Here is a 16,729-nt window from a genome sequence, read left to right on the forward strand (position 1 = left end):
TTGTTTCTCATATAAATCGTAGAAAAATTATAGTAAAATTTCATTATGCTATAACAAAATAAATATATTTATTCTATTACATGTGACTAAAAGGAGTTAGGAAATTTAAAGGACTAAGATTTATTTTAGTGAATTCACAAATATTTAATTTTTTATGGCTTTTGTATCAATTGCTGTCAAAGCAACTAAACATGAGTAAGAATGTCATATTCTAAATTTATTATTGTTATTCCAACTAAAAATTATCAACTCATCACGGATTAACTTGTCTCAGCTAGGTAATCTGTATGATGATATTTGATGTATGGGTAGCAGTCTAGGATGTGTGGAAATAAAGAGTATTCGACGAAGTGCAAATAGAGTTGCTCACTCATTAGGTCGCTATGCTAGGCATATAGATGAGGATATTATTTGGTTAGAAGATTCACCACCACCTACCTTAGAAGCTTTGTATTTGGATTCTCTATCTATTTCTAATTGAATGAAGTTGAGTTTGCTTTCCAAAAAAAAAAAAAAATCTCTTATATAGGGTTTATAAAAATAATCATATAAATTCATTTGATATAAATAATTAATATACAACTATAGATAATTAATATAAGTGTAGGGTCTTGATTTATAGTCCAAGCCCAAAACGTATGGGATATTTGCCCATTGAGCCCAATACAATAAATTTGTAGAGAGGGGTTGAAGAACTAAGCCCTAATGAATTAAACAATGGATGATATTGAATTGAATGACAATTAAACACAAATAAGAGATTTTGATTTTAATAGACTTTTAGTCCGAGGAGGTCACCCTTGTATAAGTTAATCACGGATGAATACAAAGATAATTAGATTGCTATAGTACTCTATCTCTATTTTTTCGATCCTTCTCTCATAGAGGGTCTCTCACATTATATAACTCCCTTTGGGCCATCTTGGTCTTACACTTGTTGATCATCTGAGCTCCTACTTGTGTACTCGCCCTATCAGACACCCCCTCTGGCTTTCTGTGAGTTGTGGTGACCAAGGCAGTACTGTTCAGAGGTCTTCTCCACATAAATGTGACCAGAAAAGTAGCTGCAGTGCATTTAATGCGGTGGTGGCAGCCTTCCCTTAGATATTTTTGGGTTTTCATCCTTCTCGTATGTTCATGAGGCACGTCCCTATCATTGGAGTTTCTTGGACGGTCACTCTAATTGCTGGAGTACATACTTGAACTGCGTTCATCATATCCGAGGAGGAGTTCCTCCTCGGACCATCTTCCATTTATTCCTTACTCATGAGACTATAAATTGTAATTTTTAATAACTATTTGTTCCTCCTCAGATCATCCAACGTCCTCGGACAAAGCCCAATGCCCAATCATGATTTTGGGCCCTTAACCCTACAATAAGCATTTACTCTATTAGCTAATTTAATGAACTAATACTTTGATATAAATGCAAACTTTGTTGACTTAGAATCCTAAATAAAGAGAACTTCAACAAATGCACCACATGACACAAACTCATACTCTCTAACATGAGGTCTCTGCTTTTATATATACTAGCCAATGTTCCCGTGTGATGCACGGGTTCGGTATTAATTTATTTTAAAATATTTTATAAGAAATTATCTTTAAGGCCATGCATAATACTCATCATGTGATTTAATGTTTGAGGAATTAGCTTCAATTACATTACATGTTACTAAAAATAGAGTAAATATAATTTGTTAAGGTTAATATACAAAAGAATATGAACCTAATCATCATATTTTAAATTGTTAAGTTTACTCAAACTAAAATGTTAACCGTGAAGGCTAAATAAAGAGAATGTTGTTCTTTCAAAATAGAAAGATACATGACACAAATATTTTTTGTAACATAGGCTCCTACTTCATTGATTATTTCCTTACACACGGTTAAGAAATTAAGAAAAGTAAAAAGCTAATCTGAAATGGTGAAGCCCCATATTTGCTTATTTTTAATATCCTCTAGGGAAAATATATATATAACTGAAGTTACAACAAATTTTGATAAAATCAGTAATTTTTCAAAATAAATTTATTCAACTATTACTTCATGACAGAATAAAAACACTCAATGCAACAGGCATTAGAAGTGTAAATGAACAAAGGTCATGTTGACAGTAGATTAGTAATCGTCTTCCTACCTATTGAAACTCATGCATATGGGCAGTGAAAGATGCTTTATTGTGTACAATTCTCTTATTTTTCCAAAGATTTTTTTAAAAAAAAAATACTATGATACTTGGAAGAAATTGCTATGGTGAGAAAGTTATTTATATAAATTATTTTCTTGCTGTATTATGTTAACGTTATCAGTTTAAAATTTGAATTTCAACACAATGTATCAAATGCATACACAATTACCTTGGAGTCCGTTTGGTAATGTTGTTCTAGTAATGTTGTTTGTATTTTTTAGAAATACGTGTAAATGAAAGAGTATATGAAAATACGTATAATGTTGTTTAAAAATTGAAAATTGTTGTTTAAGTTGTGGTACCAAACGGGCAGTCTTGCCATAGATGAATTTGCAAGTTTATACAACTTACTCATTGTATTAACTATTAATTATCTGACATAGTATGATGTTAATTCTCAAATTTTGAATTAGCTACTTGTGCAATTTTTTTTTTTTTTTTTTTTTTAAAAAAAACTTACTTCTTGTTGAATATTCAAGTGACAAAGCACAAATACCTTTACTACGAACATACCTGTAGAGAGATAATATTTTAATAAGTGAATTCTATAAAATTAGTTAAATACTTAGAAGTCCATTTAAGCCATATGAATGGCCCGGATTGGACGGGTTAGATTAACTCTTAACAGGAAAGTCGCTTAATCTCAATTGAAAACATGGTCACTCATGCCCCCTTTTTTTGTTGAGAAAATGGTCACTCATCCCCTTTATCTTCTAAAAACTGATTTGGCACTTAACACTAAGGCCAAATTATTTTTTATTTTTTTGTCTAGTTGTCTTTTTCATTCCCTTTTTCATCTCTAATGGTCTATTGCAAAATTAGTTCTTTTGTAGTCAATTTGATACACTACACTCCACCATAAATTCTAATTATATCTATTATCTACACAGAAAGCTCCCTTCAACATTGAAGGCCAGTTTTAATGTAAATAGCATATAATACATGGTGGTCTTTTACACTACCACCACACGTTAACTTTAAATAAATAAAAATTGAAAACACTACTATAACGACACATATCATTTCTTCTTAAAAAGAAAATGATTATAATTACTATTCATCTGTTATGATCATTTTCAATAATCATAATTGGTATATTGGATTAAACTTAACAAAACCAATCACCTTAGAAGGAGAAACTAACAAATCTGACACCAAACTTCTAAGGAAATTAGTAAGCAACCTTACTCCCAAAAGGGTTCAAAACTTCTAAACTTAATGAGTAATGCTAGAGGCAAAATTTTCTTTTTCACAACTTGTTAAGGTGTGAAGTCAAAAGTGGATTAACACCACTTTCACATGAGCTAACCAATAAAACCACTTTTATTATGCACCAATCACAATAGACTATATCAACAATTGTGAAAATTTTTATCATTAGATTTATTAAAATTCAATCATATTTGATGGTGTCACAGAATCCCCAAACCCATGACTCGTCCATATGTCTCGTCCAACGAAAGAAGCAACAATAGGCGGAGTATTGCAACCATACCAGCGACCCTCGTCCGTATATGGACGGGCTTAATACCTCAAGATCTACTCGTCATTTATGGACGACAAGCCTTCCAAGATGATCTCGTCCGTCTTTCACTAAAAGTGGACGAGATCATCCTGGAGGTCTCGTCCATCCTCATTATGGATGGACTAAAAGTGGACGAGATCATCCTGGAGGTCTCGTCCATCCTCATTATGGATGGACTAAACGTGGACGAGCTACTCATGAAGGTCTCGTCCATCTTCATTATGGATGGACGAGTTCATCGGCCGTCCGACCTAAGTAACTTCCACAGCGGTTACTCCCAATTCTCCGGACTCCTCGACACTGGGAACGGTTACCAAATAGATAACCGTTCCACACATTATATAAGGCTTCTTCGATGAAGGAAAAAGGTATTCAGACACTTTCTTACTTTTAAGAGAACACTTCTTCGTTACAGAGAGTTCCAAATAACTAACTTGATCATCGGAGGATTTTTGGCCGGTCGACACCGGTCCCCTCTGATTCTGTGTCTTTGGTATTACAGGAGATAGCCCGAAGATCAACGTTCAAGTCTTATCAACCCACTGATAACCAAGGAATCATCAGTTGGCGCCGTCTGTGGGAACGATTGTTTCACAATTTGTTTCTTCGTGACAAAGGGTTGATGGTTCGGACTAGATCACGGGCTACTAGCCCAGGCCATCAGGGTAGCAGCAACCCGCATCGCGATCGCCAGTCTGCGCCGGTCATGCAGTCATCTGCCCAACAAGCACAATCTATGGCAGACGCTATGGCGGAGTTGACTCGCCAAAACCAAGAATTGCGAATGGAGATTAATATGAGGAGGCAAACACAAGAAGAACGTGAAGGAAGACAAACAGATAGTCACGGTGGAAGAGAGAACACCGAAGTTGGAAGTCAGTTCAGAGGCACCACTTCACGAACGGTACCATACTTGAAGGAAGAAATGGACCAAATGAAGAGAGTTATGGAGGAAATGAAGGAGAATATGAAAAAGGCGAATCCGATAGAAGACTTGGTTCACAGGACAGATTCTCCCTTTACGGCTTCCATCAACGGTCACCCACTACCATCAAAGTTCAAGTTGCCTTCTTTGGATTCATATGATGGAACACGTGACCCGTTTGATCATATAGCCACTTTCAAAACCACCATGCATCTTCAAGGAGTGCCTGATGAAATAATGTGTAGGGCCTTCCCAACCACCCTTAAGGGTTCGGCGCGAGTTTGGTTTAGCAAACTACCTCCGAATTCGGTGAGTTCTTTTGAAGAGTTGAGTAAGTTATTTGTTAACAATTTCATTGGAGGACAAAGGCACAAGCGTTCCTCGTCCAGTTTGTTGACAATAGAGCAGGGAGAGAACGAGAGCCTTCGGTCATTTATCACCCGTTTTAACAGAGAAGCTCTCAGTGTGGACGAAGCAGATGATAAGCTTCTACTGGCAGCCTTCCACAATGGGGTGAATTCAGATCTGTTTATACACAAGCTCTATGAAAAAGAGCCCCAGTCCATGGCCGAACTCGTCCATTCGGCTCAGAATTTTATGAATGCAGAAGATGCAATCATTGCTAAGAAGCGGAAGAGGTCCGAGAGAATGGACGCAAATCCCAGTCGTCAGCATGAGCAAGGTACTCGTCCAAAGAAGGGACGGATGGAGGAAAGGAGAGATCGAGAAAGTAAGAAGCCAGGCCCTCCAGTACGGAACCAGCAGTATACCCCTTTAAACGCCCCACTTGAGCAAGTCCTTATGCAAATCAAGGATGATCCTTCCCTGAAGTGGCCAGAGAAGATGAAGGGTGATCCCAACAAGCGCAACAGGAACAAGTATTGTCGCTTCCATAGGGATCATGGTCATGACACGGACGAGTGTTTTGACTTGAAGCAGCAAATTGAAAATCTCATAAGGCAAGGGAAGTTAAGGGGTTTCCTTGGACGAGACCAGAGGGACGAGAAACAGAAGGGAAAGATGGAAGATTCATCGCGACCACCACTCGGGGAGATAAGAGTCATCATTGGAGGAAGTACAACTGGCCAGTCGTCCAAGTCCAAGAAAGCATACTTGAAGGTAGTACAGAGCGTCCAACTTTCTGGACGATCACCAAGAGCAAGATCCACGGACGAGCGGGCAATCACTTTTACGGACGAGGACGCCGACAGAATTCATCACCCTCATGATGATGCCCTCGTCATCTCTTTACTAACTGCAAACTACACAACCAGAAGAGTGCTTGTGGACAATGGAAGCTCAGCAGACATTTTGTATTATCCAGCCTTTCAGCAGATGAGATTAGGACGAGACCAGCTCCGTCCAGTGAACTCCCCCCTAGTAGGCTTTGGGGGGATGAAGGTGCAACCATTGGGAACCATTTCCCTATCCGTGGTAGTGGGGGCATATCCACAACAGATTACCAAGGATGTGAACTTCCTTGTGGTAGATTGTCCATCCTCTTACAATGCCATCATTGGGAGGCCAACTTTGAATAGTTGGAAAGCTGTTACCTCTACTTACCACTTATCAGTCAAGTTTCCAACAGAACACGGGGTAGGACGGGTACAAGGTGACCAACTGGCAGCAAGAGAGTGTTACTTGGCCATGCTGGCCATGGATGAACAAGTTCAAGCAATGAACATTGAAGAAAAGAGGGTTGTAGCAGAACCTACTGAAGCATTGGAAGATATTTCCTTGGATGAAGATAACCCTGAGAGGTGTACCAGGGTGGGGGCAGATTTAGAAGAGAAGATTAAGACAGACCTCGTCCAGTTTTTGAAGAAAAACATCGACGTGTTTGCGTGGAGTCACGAGGATATGCCGGGTATAGACCCTAGTGTCATTACCCACCGTTTGAATGTATGTCCTTCCTCCAAGCCTGTGCGGCAAAAGAAGAGGGTGTTTGCCCCTGAGAGAGATAATGCAATCAAGGACGAGGTTCAAAAGCTGATGGTAGCAAAGTTCATTCGGGAGGTGTACTACCCGGATTGGTTGGCCAATGTAGTAATGGTCAAAAAAGCGAATGGCAAGTGGAGAATGTGCGTGGACTTCACTGATCTGAACAAGGCTTGCCCAAAGGACAGCTATCCGTTACCGCGCATTGACCAGTTAGTAGACTCAACTGCAGGCCACAAATTGCTTAGCTTCATGGATGCCTTTTCAGGATATAATCAGATAAGAATGGACGAGGCTGATCAAGAGAAGACATCTTTTGTCACCAGTCAAGGCTTATTCTGCTATAAAGTGATGCCGTTTGGTTTAAAGAATGTAGGGGCGACATACCAGAGGTTGGTCAACCACATGTTCCGTCCGCAGATTGGGCGGAATGTGGAAGTCTATGTAGATGACATGCTGGTGAAAAGCCAGGACGAAGGAAGACATCTAGATGACCTGCAGGAGACATTTGAGACGTTGAGGCAGTATCACATGAAGCTGAATCCTAGCAAATGTGCCTTTGGAGTATCGTCAGGGAAATTCCTTGGCTTTATGGTATCCCATAGGGGAATTGAAGCGAATCCAGATAAAATTCAAGCAATACTGGACATGAAGCCACCGCAAAATACCAAGGAAATTCAATCCCTCACTGGACGAGTCGCTGCGCTTAACAGGTTTGTCTCTAAGGCTACTGACAAATGTTTGCCATTTTTTAAGGTTCTCAAAAAAGCATTTGAATGGACCGACGACTGTCAGAGAGCTTTCGAAGATTTGAAGGTATACCTTACCATGGCACCGCTGCTGAGTCCATCAGTGGAAGGAGAGGAACTATATTTGTACCTAGCGGTAACCCCACATGCAGTGAGCTCAGCATTGATAAGAGAGGAAGATAAAGTACAAAGACCTGTGTATTATACAAGCAAGGCATTGAAAGGAGCGGAAGGACGATATCCACAAATGGAGAAGTTGGCCTTCGCACTAATCACAGCTTCAAGGAAGCTGAGGCATTATTTCCAAGCACATGTCATTAATGTTATGACAGATCATCCTCTCAAAAAGGCAATGAATAGACTGGATGCTGCAGGACGATTAATCCAGTGGGCTGTGGAGCTAAGTGAGTTTGATATCAGATATCAACCAAGGCATGCCATAAAAGCTCAAGCCCTAGCAGATTTTATTGCAGAGTTTACCCCAAGTCATAACGAGGCAGAGGACAGCAAGAGATGGATCGTCCACGTGGATGGTTCGTCTACACGGCATGCAGGAGGAATTGGTGTGGTCCTGCAGTCCCCAGAGGGAGACAAGCTGAAACATAAAGTCCGTCTACAATACCAAACGACAAACAATGAAGTCGAATATGAAGCCCTCCTCAAAGGGCTAGAATTGGCGAAGTCCGTGGAAGCCAAGTCCATACGTGTCATGGGAGACTCCCAACTGATCATGGGGCAAGTGAATGGGATGTATGAAGCGAAGGAAGGACGAATGAAGAAATACCTTGGTAGGGTGATGCGCCTTGTGAAAAGGTTTGAAAAAGCTGACTTCGTTCAAATCCCCAGGGAGGAGAACGTGGAAGCTGATACTATAGCAAAAGAGGCCTCAGCAGATGAATCATTAGAGAAGTCAGATGAAGTTCAATATATGCCAAGTATAGATGCCCAGGAAGTACAGCAGGTAGATAACAAAGAAGATTGGATGACTCCCATTATATCATATTTGAAAGATGGACGACTACCAGAAGAAAAGGACGAAGCCAGAAAGGTGAGGGTGAGATCAGCTAGATACGTCCTTATGAATGAAGTGTTATACAAGAGAGGTTTCTCTCAACCTTACCTTAGGTGCCTAGCTCCGGACGAAGCAAACTACGTGCTGAGAGAAGTTCACGAAGGGGCCTGTGGCAATCACTCAGGAGCCAGATCACTTGTCCACAAGATCGTCCGTGCAGGATATTACTGGCCGAACATGCAAGCTGATGCAAAAGCATATGTTAAAGTCTGCGACCAATGCCAGCGATTTAGTAATGTCCCCAGGCAACCGTCGGAATACCTCACCCCAATGGTAGCACCGTGGCCCTTCGCACAATGGGGATTGGATATCTTGGGTCCCTTCCCTTTGGGAGTAAGGCAGATGAAGTTTTTAGTTGTGGGCATCGATTACTTCACCAAATGGGTGGAGGCAGAACCGTTGGCAAATATCACACAACAGAATGTTAAGAACTTCGTGTGGAAGAACATTGTTTGCAGATTTGGAGTGCCGAGGGTATTGGTGTCTGACAACGGACGGCAATTTGACAATGCACTCTTCAAGGACTTTTGCTTACACTTTGGAATTCAGAACCATTACTCCTCACCTGCACACCCCCAAGCCAACGGCCAAGCTGAAGTAGCAAACCGATCCTTGTTGAAAATCATCAAAACTCGGCTTGAGGGGGCAAAGGGAATATGGCCAGATGAATTACCAGGAGTTTTATGGGCATACAGGACCACTGTGAGGACCCCTACAGGGGAGACTCCTTTCAAGTTGGCCTATGGAAGCAATGCAGTCATACCTGCAGAAGTGCATATGGCTAATCACAGGGTGATGACGTATCAAGACAAGGATAATGAGGACCAGCTTCGTCTGAACCTCGATCTAATAGACGAGGTAAGGGCAAACGCAGAATACAGGGCAGCAAAGTATAAGAACCTCATGGCTAAGCAGTATGATGCGATGGTGAAGCCTAGGCGTTTCCATATAGGAGATCTCGTCCTGAGAAAGGTCTCTTTGTCAACCAAGAACCCAGCCCATGGGAAGTTGGGCCCAAACTGGGAAGGACCCTATAGAATAATCAACTGTAAAAGGCAAGGATCCTACTACCTGGAGGCCCTGGACGGGAGAAAATTGGAACATCCTTGGAATGTGGAGCACCTGAGGAGGTACTACCAGTAAGAGTGAACCTATGGACGAGACTTGGGTCTTATTTGTCTACTAGCGTACTATTATGAGTGATGCTGTTTGATACTACTATGTTTGGTATTGTTTGTGTGTGAAGTTTGAAACTATGATTTACTTTTTATAGTTGTGTTGTGGTTATGGACGAAGTCATGAAGTATGTATTTATTAAATAAAAAGGCATCAGTGTGCATATGCCTTGTCTGTAAACAATATTTATGTTATGTACAAAATGTTGTGTGAATTCTCCATGATATTATCGTCCAATTCAATCCTCAAGAGGGTTGAAAGATCCAAGACGAACAAAATCTCTGGACGCAGAGATGTAACGTCTAAATTTTCTTGAATAAAAGAAACCACATCCATACTCGTCCAACTCATGGACGAGGTAAAGCCAACTGAAACAATCCAAATTCTGGACGAGACAAAAAGTTGGCAAAATAAGTAGACGGTATGAAAAATTAGTTTGCAAGTCTTAAGACGAATCAAGCTAATTAAAAATACTACCTGCTAAGACGAGTTAGACTACAAGAAAAATATGTATTCTCGACATGGACGAGCTAAGAATAAAATAGCTTAGCAGCATCCGTCCATGCAAAGAAAATGAAATCACTCGTCCATTCAAAGAAAATGAAATCATTTATCCATGCAAAGAAAATAAAACTTCATTCAAAGGGTGGACATCCTACGTCCAAAAACCCTTGATTAGTTTGAAAAGTAGAAATAGTATACTTAAAAAACCCGTCCTAAAACCATGGACGAGTATAATGTATTCTTGTTACATAAAGAAGGTCCAAAAACAAGGGACCAAACACAAAAGTTACAAAAAAAAAAAGAGAAGAAAGAAAAAGCAAAGCTACAAAGTTTAAAATCCCGTCCTAAGAAGGGGGAGCATTCACTGTAGGCTCGTCCTGAGGAGGCTGAGTGCTGGCGTCGTCTTCCACGTTGACATCATCAGAGCCAGTCTGGAGGAGAGAGCTTGTGGCAGCAGCAAGGTTAAGCTTGATTGTGCTGAAGTCAACTTCAGGAAAGTTTTCAACAGCGTCCATTCTGAAATCTTCAAAACCAGCTGCATAATTGCGATCCAAAGTGTCTGTATACTCTTTGGACGACTTGAACTCAGCCACAGCGTCCTCTCTTGCCTTGGAAAGACGAGCATTCAACTCATTGTTCACCTGTTGTAAGTGATCAATGCGCGTCTCCTTCTCCAATGCATCCGTCCTTAGCTCCTCAATCAGCTTGTTATGCTCTTTGACCTCGTCCTTAGCTTTTTCAGCAAACCCAGCCCATTTCTTACAGTCAGCGTTCACCTCCTGAATCCTCGTCTCCAACAAGACTCTCGTCTTGTCCAGCTCCGTTGCCTGTCTAGACGCTGCTATAAACTTCGACATGGCCTGTGAACAGAGAACAACATAAAATGATTAAATGAGGAAAATTTAATAACTAAACAAGGACGAGGGATACTGGCATACCTTGAAAAGGTCATGGACGCCTGAATGCTCAAATTCCTTCAAGCCCATGTTATAGCACATGTTTATATCCTCGTCCTTGACGGCCATCTGGAACCGTTCCCAAGCCAGGTCTTCATTTGCAATAATATTCATAGAAGGCTGGGACGAGCCAGGCATGGTAGATCTGGCCACAGGAGTTCTGGGAGGAGTCTTGGACGGGGTGGACTCAACTGGAGTGGACGAGTCCACATCAACTATTTGGACGGCAGGCTGAGACGAGGGTGGTTTGGACTTGACCACCTTGGACGAGCTTTGTTTAACCCTTTTATCTCTTCGACTGGGGAGCCCATCCAGGTCAATGTTCTTAGGCAAGAACTTTCTTTTGTCCCCAGCCGTTGGACGATCCTGGGCTTGACCCTCAGGACGTTTCCCCTCTCCTGCGATCTCTTTTCCTCGGTTCTCTTTCATTGTTGACATTCCTAGGACGAGATGAACAAATGAGGAATGTATACATAAAAAAGAAAAAAAAAAAGGAAGGTTAAGTTAAAAACTTACTTTTTCGCACAGTGACTTCGTGGGCTATAGCTTCGTCTGAAGGCTCGGGACCTAAACCCCACTTGGCCAGACGCCTAAGCGTGACAAGGGAATGGAAGCTCCTGTCTGCGTGTAGACGAGCCCTGTGGACGCGGTCACGGTGAAATTTGCTCAAGGACGGACGTTTGGCAGCTACAAAACAATGAACAAACAAAGGTTAGAAATTGTAAATGTACTAAATAGAAGAATAAAAGTAGACGAGGGGAAGGGACGTACCTTCTGGACGAAGGTTCCCCAGGTCCCCAGTGTAAGGAGGAAAGGGATCCCTGCCAACGTCCACAGGGTTCCCAGCCCAGAAGCCTGAAATAAAAATAAACTCCGTCTTCCACTTCCTATCAGACGAAGCTAGGGACTTGATCAACCTACAATCATTCCCTCTAGCAGTAAATTGGTAAAAACCTTCAGACTGGCTTATGGCAGAAGGTTTATAACAATAAAGGAACTCGTCCACTGTAAGAGGACGGTCCTTACCAAAAACTTCCCTCCACAAAATTTGCATGGAGATAATTAATCTCCATGCGTTAGGATTGAATTGACAAACACCTAGACCTAATTTGACTAGTAACTCCCTAGCAAAGGCATTTAAAGGAAACCTAAGGCCACCTAGGAAGTAAGATTCATAGACGCCTATTCCAAAACGGGGCTCACAACACCATTCTCCACGGACGGGTAGCCTAGGGTTAAACTCGTCTGGGATTTGATACCAGGACCTAAGGTTACCTAACCTCTGTTCGTCCGTCTTAGAATGGACGCCTACAGCGCAACTGAAGACGGTTTCTACCTCGTCCGTTGGATTGGACGGAGAACCAGCTTGAGAGCCAGAAGCTCTCCTAAGCTGTTCTTGGACGACTTCAATAGGGAGCCCAGGGGCCCCAGAAGAGTAGTTCTCGTCCGTGCTTCCTCCACTCTCATCACTAGCACTGCTAGAGCTAGACCTATCACTAGTATCATCACAATACTCGTCTATAACCTTATCAAGGCTATCTGTGGACGAGGAAGCAACAGACATCCCTAAGAAGAAACTTAAACCTAAAGACGAGAAAAAGAAGAGTACCTGGCTCTAGACGGAAGAAGACTCTAGACGCAGAGAACTCTTAGACGAGGCTCTAGACGATGGATGTCAAGGAAGAAAATTTCTGGAATGAGGAGGGTCAAGGGAGGCATTCCACTATTTATAGGATGCTGACCTGGGTAATCGAAACGACCCAACCAATACAGAAGCAACACGTGGCATCAATCTTGGAAAAATAAATCGACAGAATCAGTCTCTAATAAGAAAAGGACACGTGGTACAATAATTGTTAACCAATTGTGCCCAAGAACGTTCAACCTTTTGGACGACCCACATGGACGAGGGGGCAACTGATGGTGTCACAGAATCCCCAAACCCATGACTCGTCCATATGTCTCGTCCAACGAAAGAAGCAACAATAGGCGGAGTATTGCAACCATACCAGCGACCCTCGTCCGTATATGGACGGGCTTAATACCTCAAGATCTACTCGTCATTTATGGACGACAAGCCTTCCAAGATGATCTCGTCCGTCTTTCACTAAAAGTGGACGAGATCATCCTGGAGGTCTCGTCCATCCTCATTATGGATGGACTAAAAGTGGACGAGATCATCCTGGAGGTCTCGTCCATCCTCATTATGGATGGACTAAACGTGGACGAGCTACTCATGAAGGTCTCGTCCATCTTCATTATGGATGGACGAGTTCATCGGCCGTCCGACCTAAGTAACTTCCACAGCGGTTACTCCCAATTCTCCGGACTCCTCGACACTGGGAACGGTTACCAAATAGATAACCGTTCCACACATTATATAAGGCTTCTTCGATGAAGGAAAAAGGTATTCAGACACTTTCTTACTTTTAAGAGAACACTTCTTCGTTACAGAGAGTTCCAAATAACTAACTTGATCATCGGAGGATTTTTGGCCGGTCGACACCGGTCCCCTCTGATTCTGTGTCTTTGGTATTACAGGAGATAGCCCGAAGATCAACGTTCAAGTCTTATCAACCCACTGATAACCAAGGAATCATCAATATTCATTGAAATTTATATGTTTCCGAGTTTATTTGAGAGATAGGAGTGATTAAGGAAAAGATTTAGAAGTCATTGTCTTGTGAATATTATAAAGGATGCTATAAAACAATCTCACTCAACTGTTATCTCTCAATATCAACATTTAGTTAGGTGCTTCTCCAAAAAAAAAAAAAAAAAAAAAAACATTTAGTTAGGTAATATATCACGAACATGCAAAGTAATAGACTAAAATAAGACTGCAAGACAGATAACAATGAAAAATAGTAGGAAAACAAGGGAAAGAAGAATGTGCTAGTGCTACAAAAATAAAAGTAGAACCTTTTTTTTTCTTTTTATCGTAGCAACATTGTTACAATTTGATTGAACTAATGGAATCTTCTTGAATATCTGAGCCTGCTTTGATGACCACTCAAGCACAATAAGCAAGCACCTTCTCTTGTGCAAGTATCTCACTGTCAGGTAAATGTATTGCAAGGTAACAAAGCAGAATCAGTACAGAAATTTGTACCTTTTGTTCACCAAAGTAAACCGAGTTAAGTGCTTAGCCCCTCCTGCATCTATGATGGCTTTGCAATGATCAACATGGAGAAAATTTTCAGGGCATGCAATGGCAGCCTCCATGGAAAGCTCAGGTTGCCTTTCATCAAGCAGTCTCACCAAGGGCCCAACAATTCTTGGTTCCTTTACTCGGATGGACCTAGCCAAGTTTCCAATTCGATTTGATGCAGGGAACAAGAACTTCCAAGTTGGCTTTTTCTATACGATAAAAACTATTTCACACATTTACACACCCATTTTTTGAACTACAATTATGAATTGAACGGTTCACAATTCAGTTCAAAAAATGAACGTGTGTAAGATGTGTATAATAAATGAAAATGTATATCGTATATCTGATATATAAGTCCTCTTCCTTACATCTTGTAGGCTTTTTAAGATCAATTGTCAGAGTAGATATCAAATATTAGTGTTTGGAATTGGGATACCAATAGTCAAAAGCTACAAATAATAATAATTGAAACATCAAATGTGGCCGTACAACTGAACAAGTCACATGAATTAAGCCCTTTATAATACTCACATGAACTTTTTTCCCATCCACCAGTTTGTGAATTATGACCCTTTCTTTACACCTGAGCTGGCTGAAGTGTCACCATTCTCATCAGTCATCAGTACACCACCATGGCCACCTATTAGCCATGTGGTGACATCTATGCATTATTCCAATTTCCTAGTTCGAACTTGTCAAACAAGAATATTCCAGCCAATATATATATATATATATCAAACAATAATAAAATTCTTAATCTGACAACGGCAAATAGAATAATTGGTTGAGATTTTTTTTAAATGAGAATCGGTTGAGATTAATAAAGAATTAACAGAAGGCTTCTAAATTAAGACTTAGACCCATTAAAATAATTAGATTATTATTATTTTTGTTTCTTTTACTTCATCAAAATAACATACACACACATTAAACAAGTGCTTATAAAACAATGTCAAGCCAAAAGCTAATTTTGTCATCAAGCTAAAACGCACAAAACCTGAGTTGTACATACCGTTACTTTAATGGACCGTTAGTGCAAGTATAACTGAATGTCATTATTCATACAACCCATCAATCCCAAAAAGAGTGATCCTGCTCCCTAAATTGGGATACTAAACAATCGTTGCTCTTTCTATAAATAAATAAATATCTAATTAAGCATTTGTACCATTTTAGGAAAGTTTTAACTATTTTTATGAGACATATAAAAAGCTGTTAAATAAATTAGGTTTTTTTTTTTTTTTACTAGTATCTGAGCAAGCGCTCATACTCAGAAGTTCTTTTATTTTTTTGGATAAAGGTTAATCATTTGCATCTATTATAATTTAAATTTTTTTTTCAAACAAATAAAAATGATAAACTTTAAAAATAAATCGTAACTATAATTTTTTTAAAAAAAATCCTTTTATATATAGTATAGATATAGAAAAAAATTAATTTTTTTTTTCATAAATAAATACACTAAATCTCTGCTAGTCTTCTTCTTTAACATAGTGAAATCTATCTCCCTTTTCTTTGAGAAATGGTGAAATTTATCCTTAATTATCATGAGGTATGATTTTTTTTTTTTTTTTTTTTTGTTTTTGTTTTTTAAACAGAGCTACAAACCTCCTCCCAGTTTTGTATGATACCTAATAATTTGTCATTACGATACAACACAAACCCAAATGTGCTATCATCCAACTAATTAATCACTAAGCGCCATGATTAATGCTTACGATTAAATCATCTTTGTTTTACATTTTTTAGTTAATTACAATCTACTTCAAAATGGTGCTAGAAGCCTACGACTTTAGAGATAATTTAAACACTTTCAATAATAACTATCACTAGTTTTCTTACCCTATGTGATGATGTAAATTTCACCTAAAGCTAAATATTTATTTGTTATATTAAAATTCTTTTAAGATATATTTGCATTTTGCACCGGTCAAATTCATTGTTATTATTATTTTCACTTTGTCTCAATTTAACCCAAAAATAAGAAAAAGCCCTCTCAAAAGAAAACCAGCATCCATAGGGCAAAAAGCGAAGCATTTTTTTTTTTATTATCTTGATTCTGTTATAGTCTATTGACTTGTGATACTGTAATAATTTATACAATAGTTCATTGGCAGCTCCAAATTTTTTTTTTTTTTTAAGGGTCAATAATGGTGGAGCCAGAAATTTGTTGGTGGGGTGTAGGCAAGTAATAAAAATACTCTAAGATGAATAATTTTTGTTGTTGTTGTTGTTGTTTATATATATATATACAACTTCCACGTTGTATATAATACAGCCATATTGTACCAGCCTTTGAATATGTGCTCAGAGGTTCTTCTATTTTTTTTGGAATAAAGATTAATAATTTGTATTTATTATAATTTAGAAATATATTTTTTTTTTTCAAACAAATAAAAAGGATAAATAGTAACTATAATTTCTTTTTTGAAGATGAAGAGAAAAATCCTAAATTTTAGGAATTCTCTTTTTGAATTCAAAATGAAATTTGTTATTTGACATTTATGACTTAATTTCTAAATGCAATTACCTTTTATTA

The 16,729-nt window shown here is 39.4% G+C and overlaps 1 protein-coding gene across 1 annotated transcript; it reads right to left on the reverse strand.

Moving 5' to 3' along the window:
• Positions 1-10,379: 10,379 nt before the first annotated feature.
• On the reverse strand, positions 10,380-13,657 carry LOC126706079 (uncharacterized). Its single transcript, XM_050405344.1, has 4 exons — positions 11,808-13,657; positions 11,553-11,723; positions 11,019-11,476; positions 10,380-10,940 (listed from the first exon to the last, which is right to left on the reverse strand). The coding sequence occupies exons 1-4, from the start codon at positions 12,598-12,600 to the stop codon at positions 10,425-10,427; spliced, it is 1,938 nt and encodes a 645-aa protein (XP_050261301.1). The 5' UTR covers positions 12,601-13,657; the 3' UTR covers positions 10,380-10,424.
• Positions 13,658-16,729: the final 3,072 nt, after the last annotated feature.

Source organism: Quercus robur, chromosome 11 (genome assembly GCF_932294415.1).
Source record: "Quercus robur chromosome 11, dhQueRobu3.1, whole genome shotgun sequence".
NCBI lineage: Eukaryota > Viridiplantae > Streptophyta > Magnoliopsida > Fagales > Fagaceae > Quercus > Quercus robur.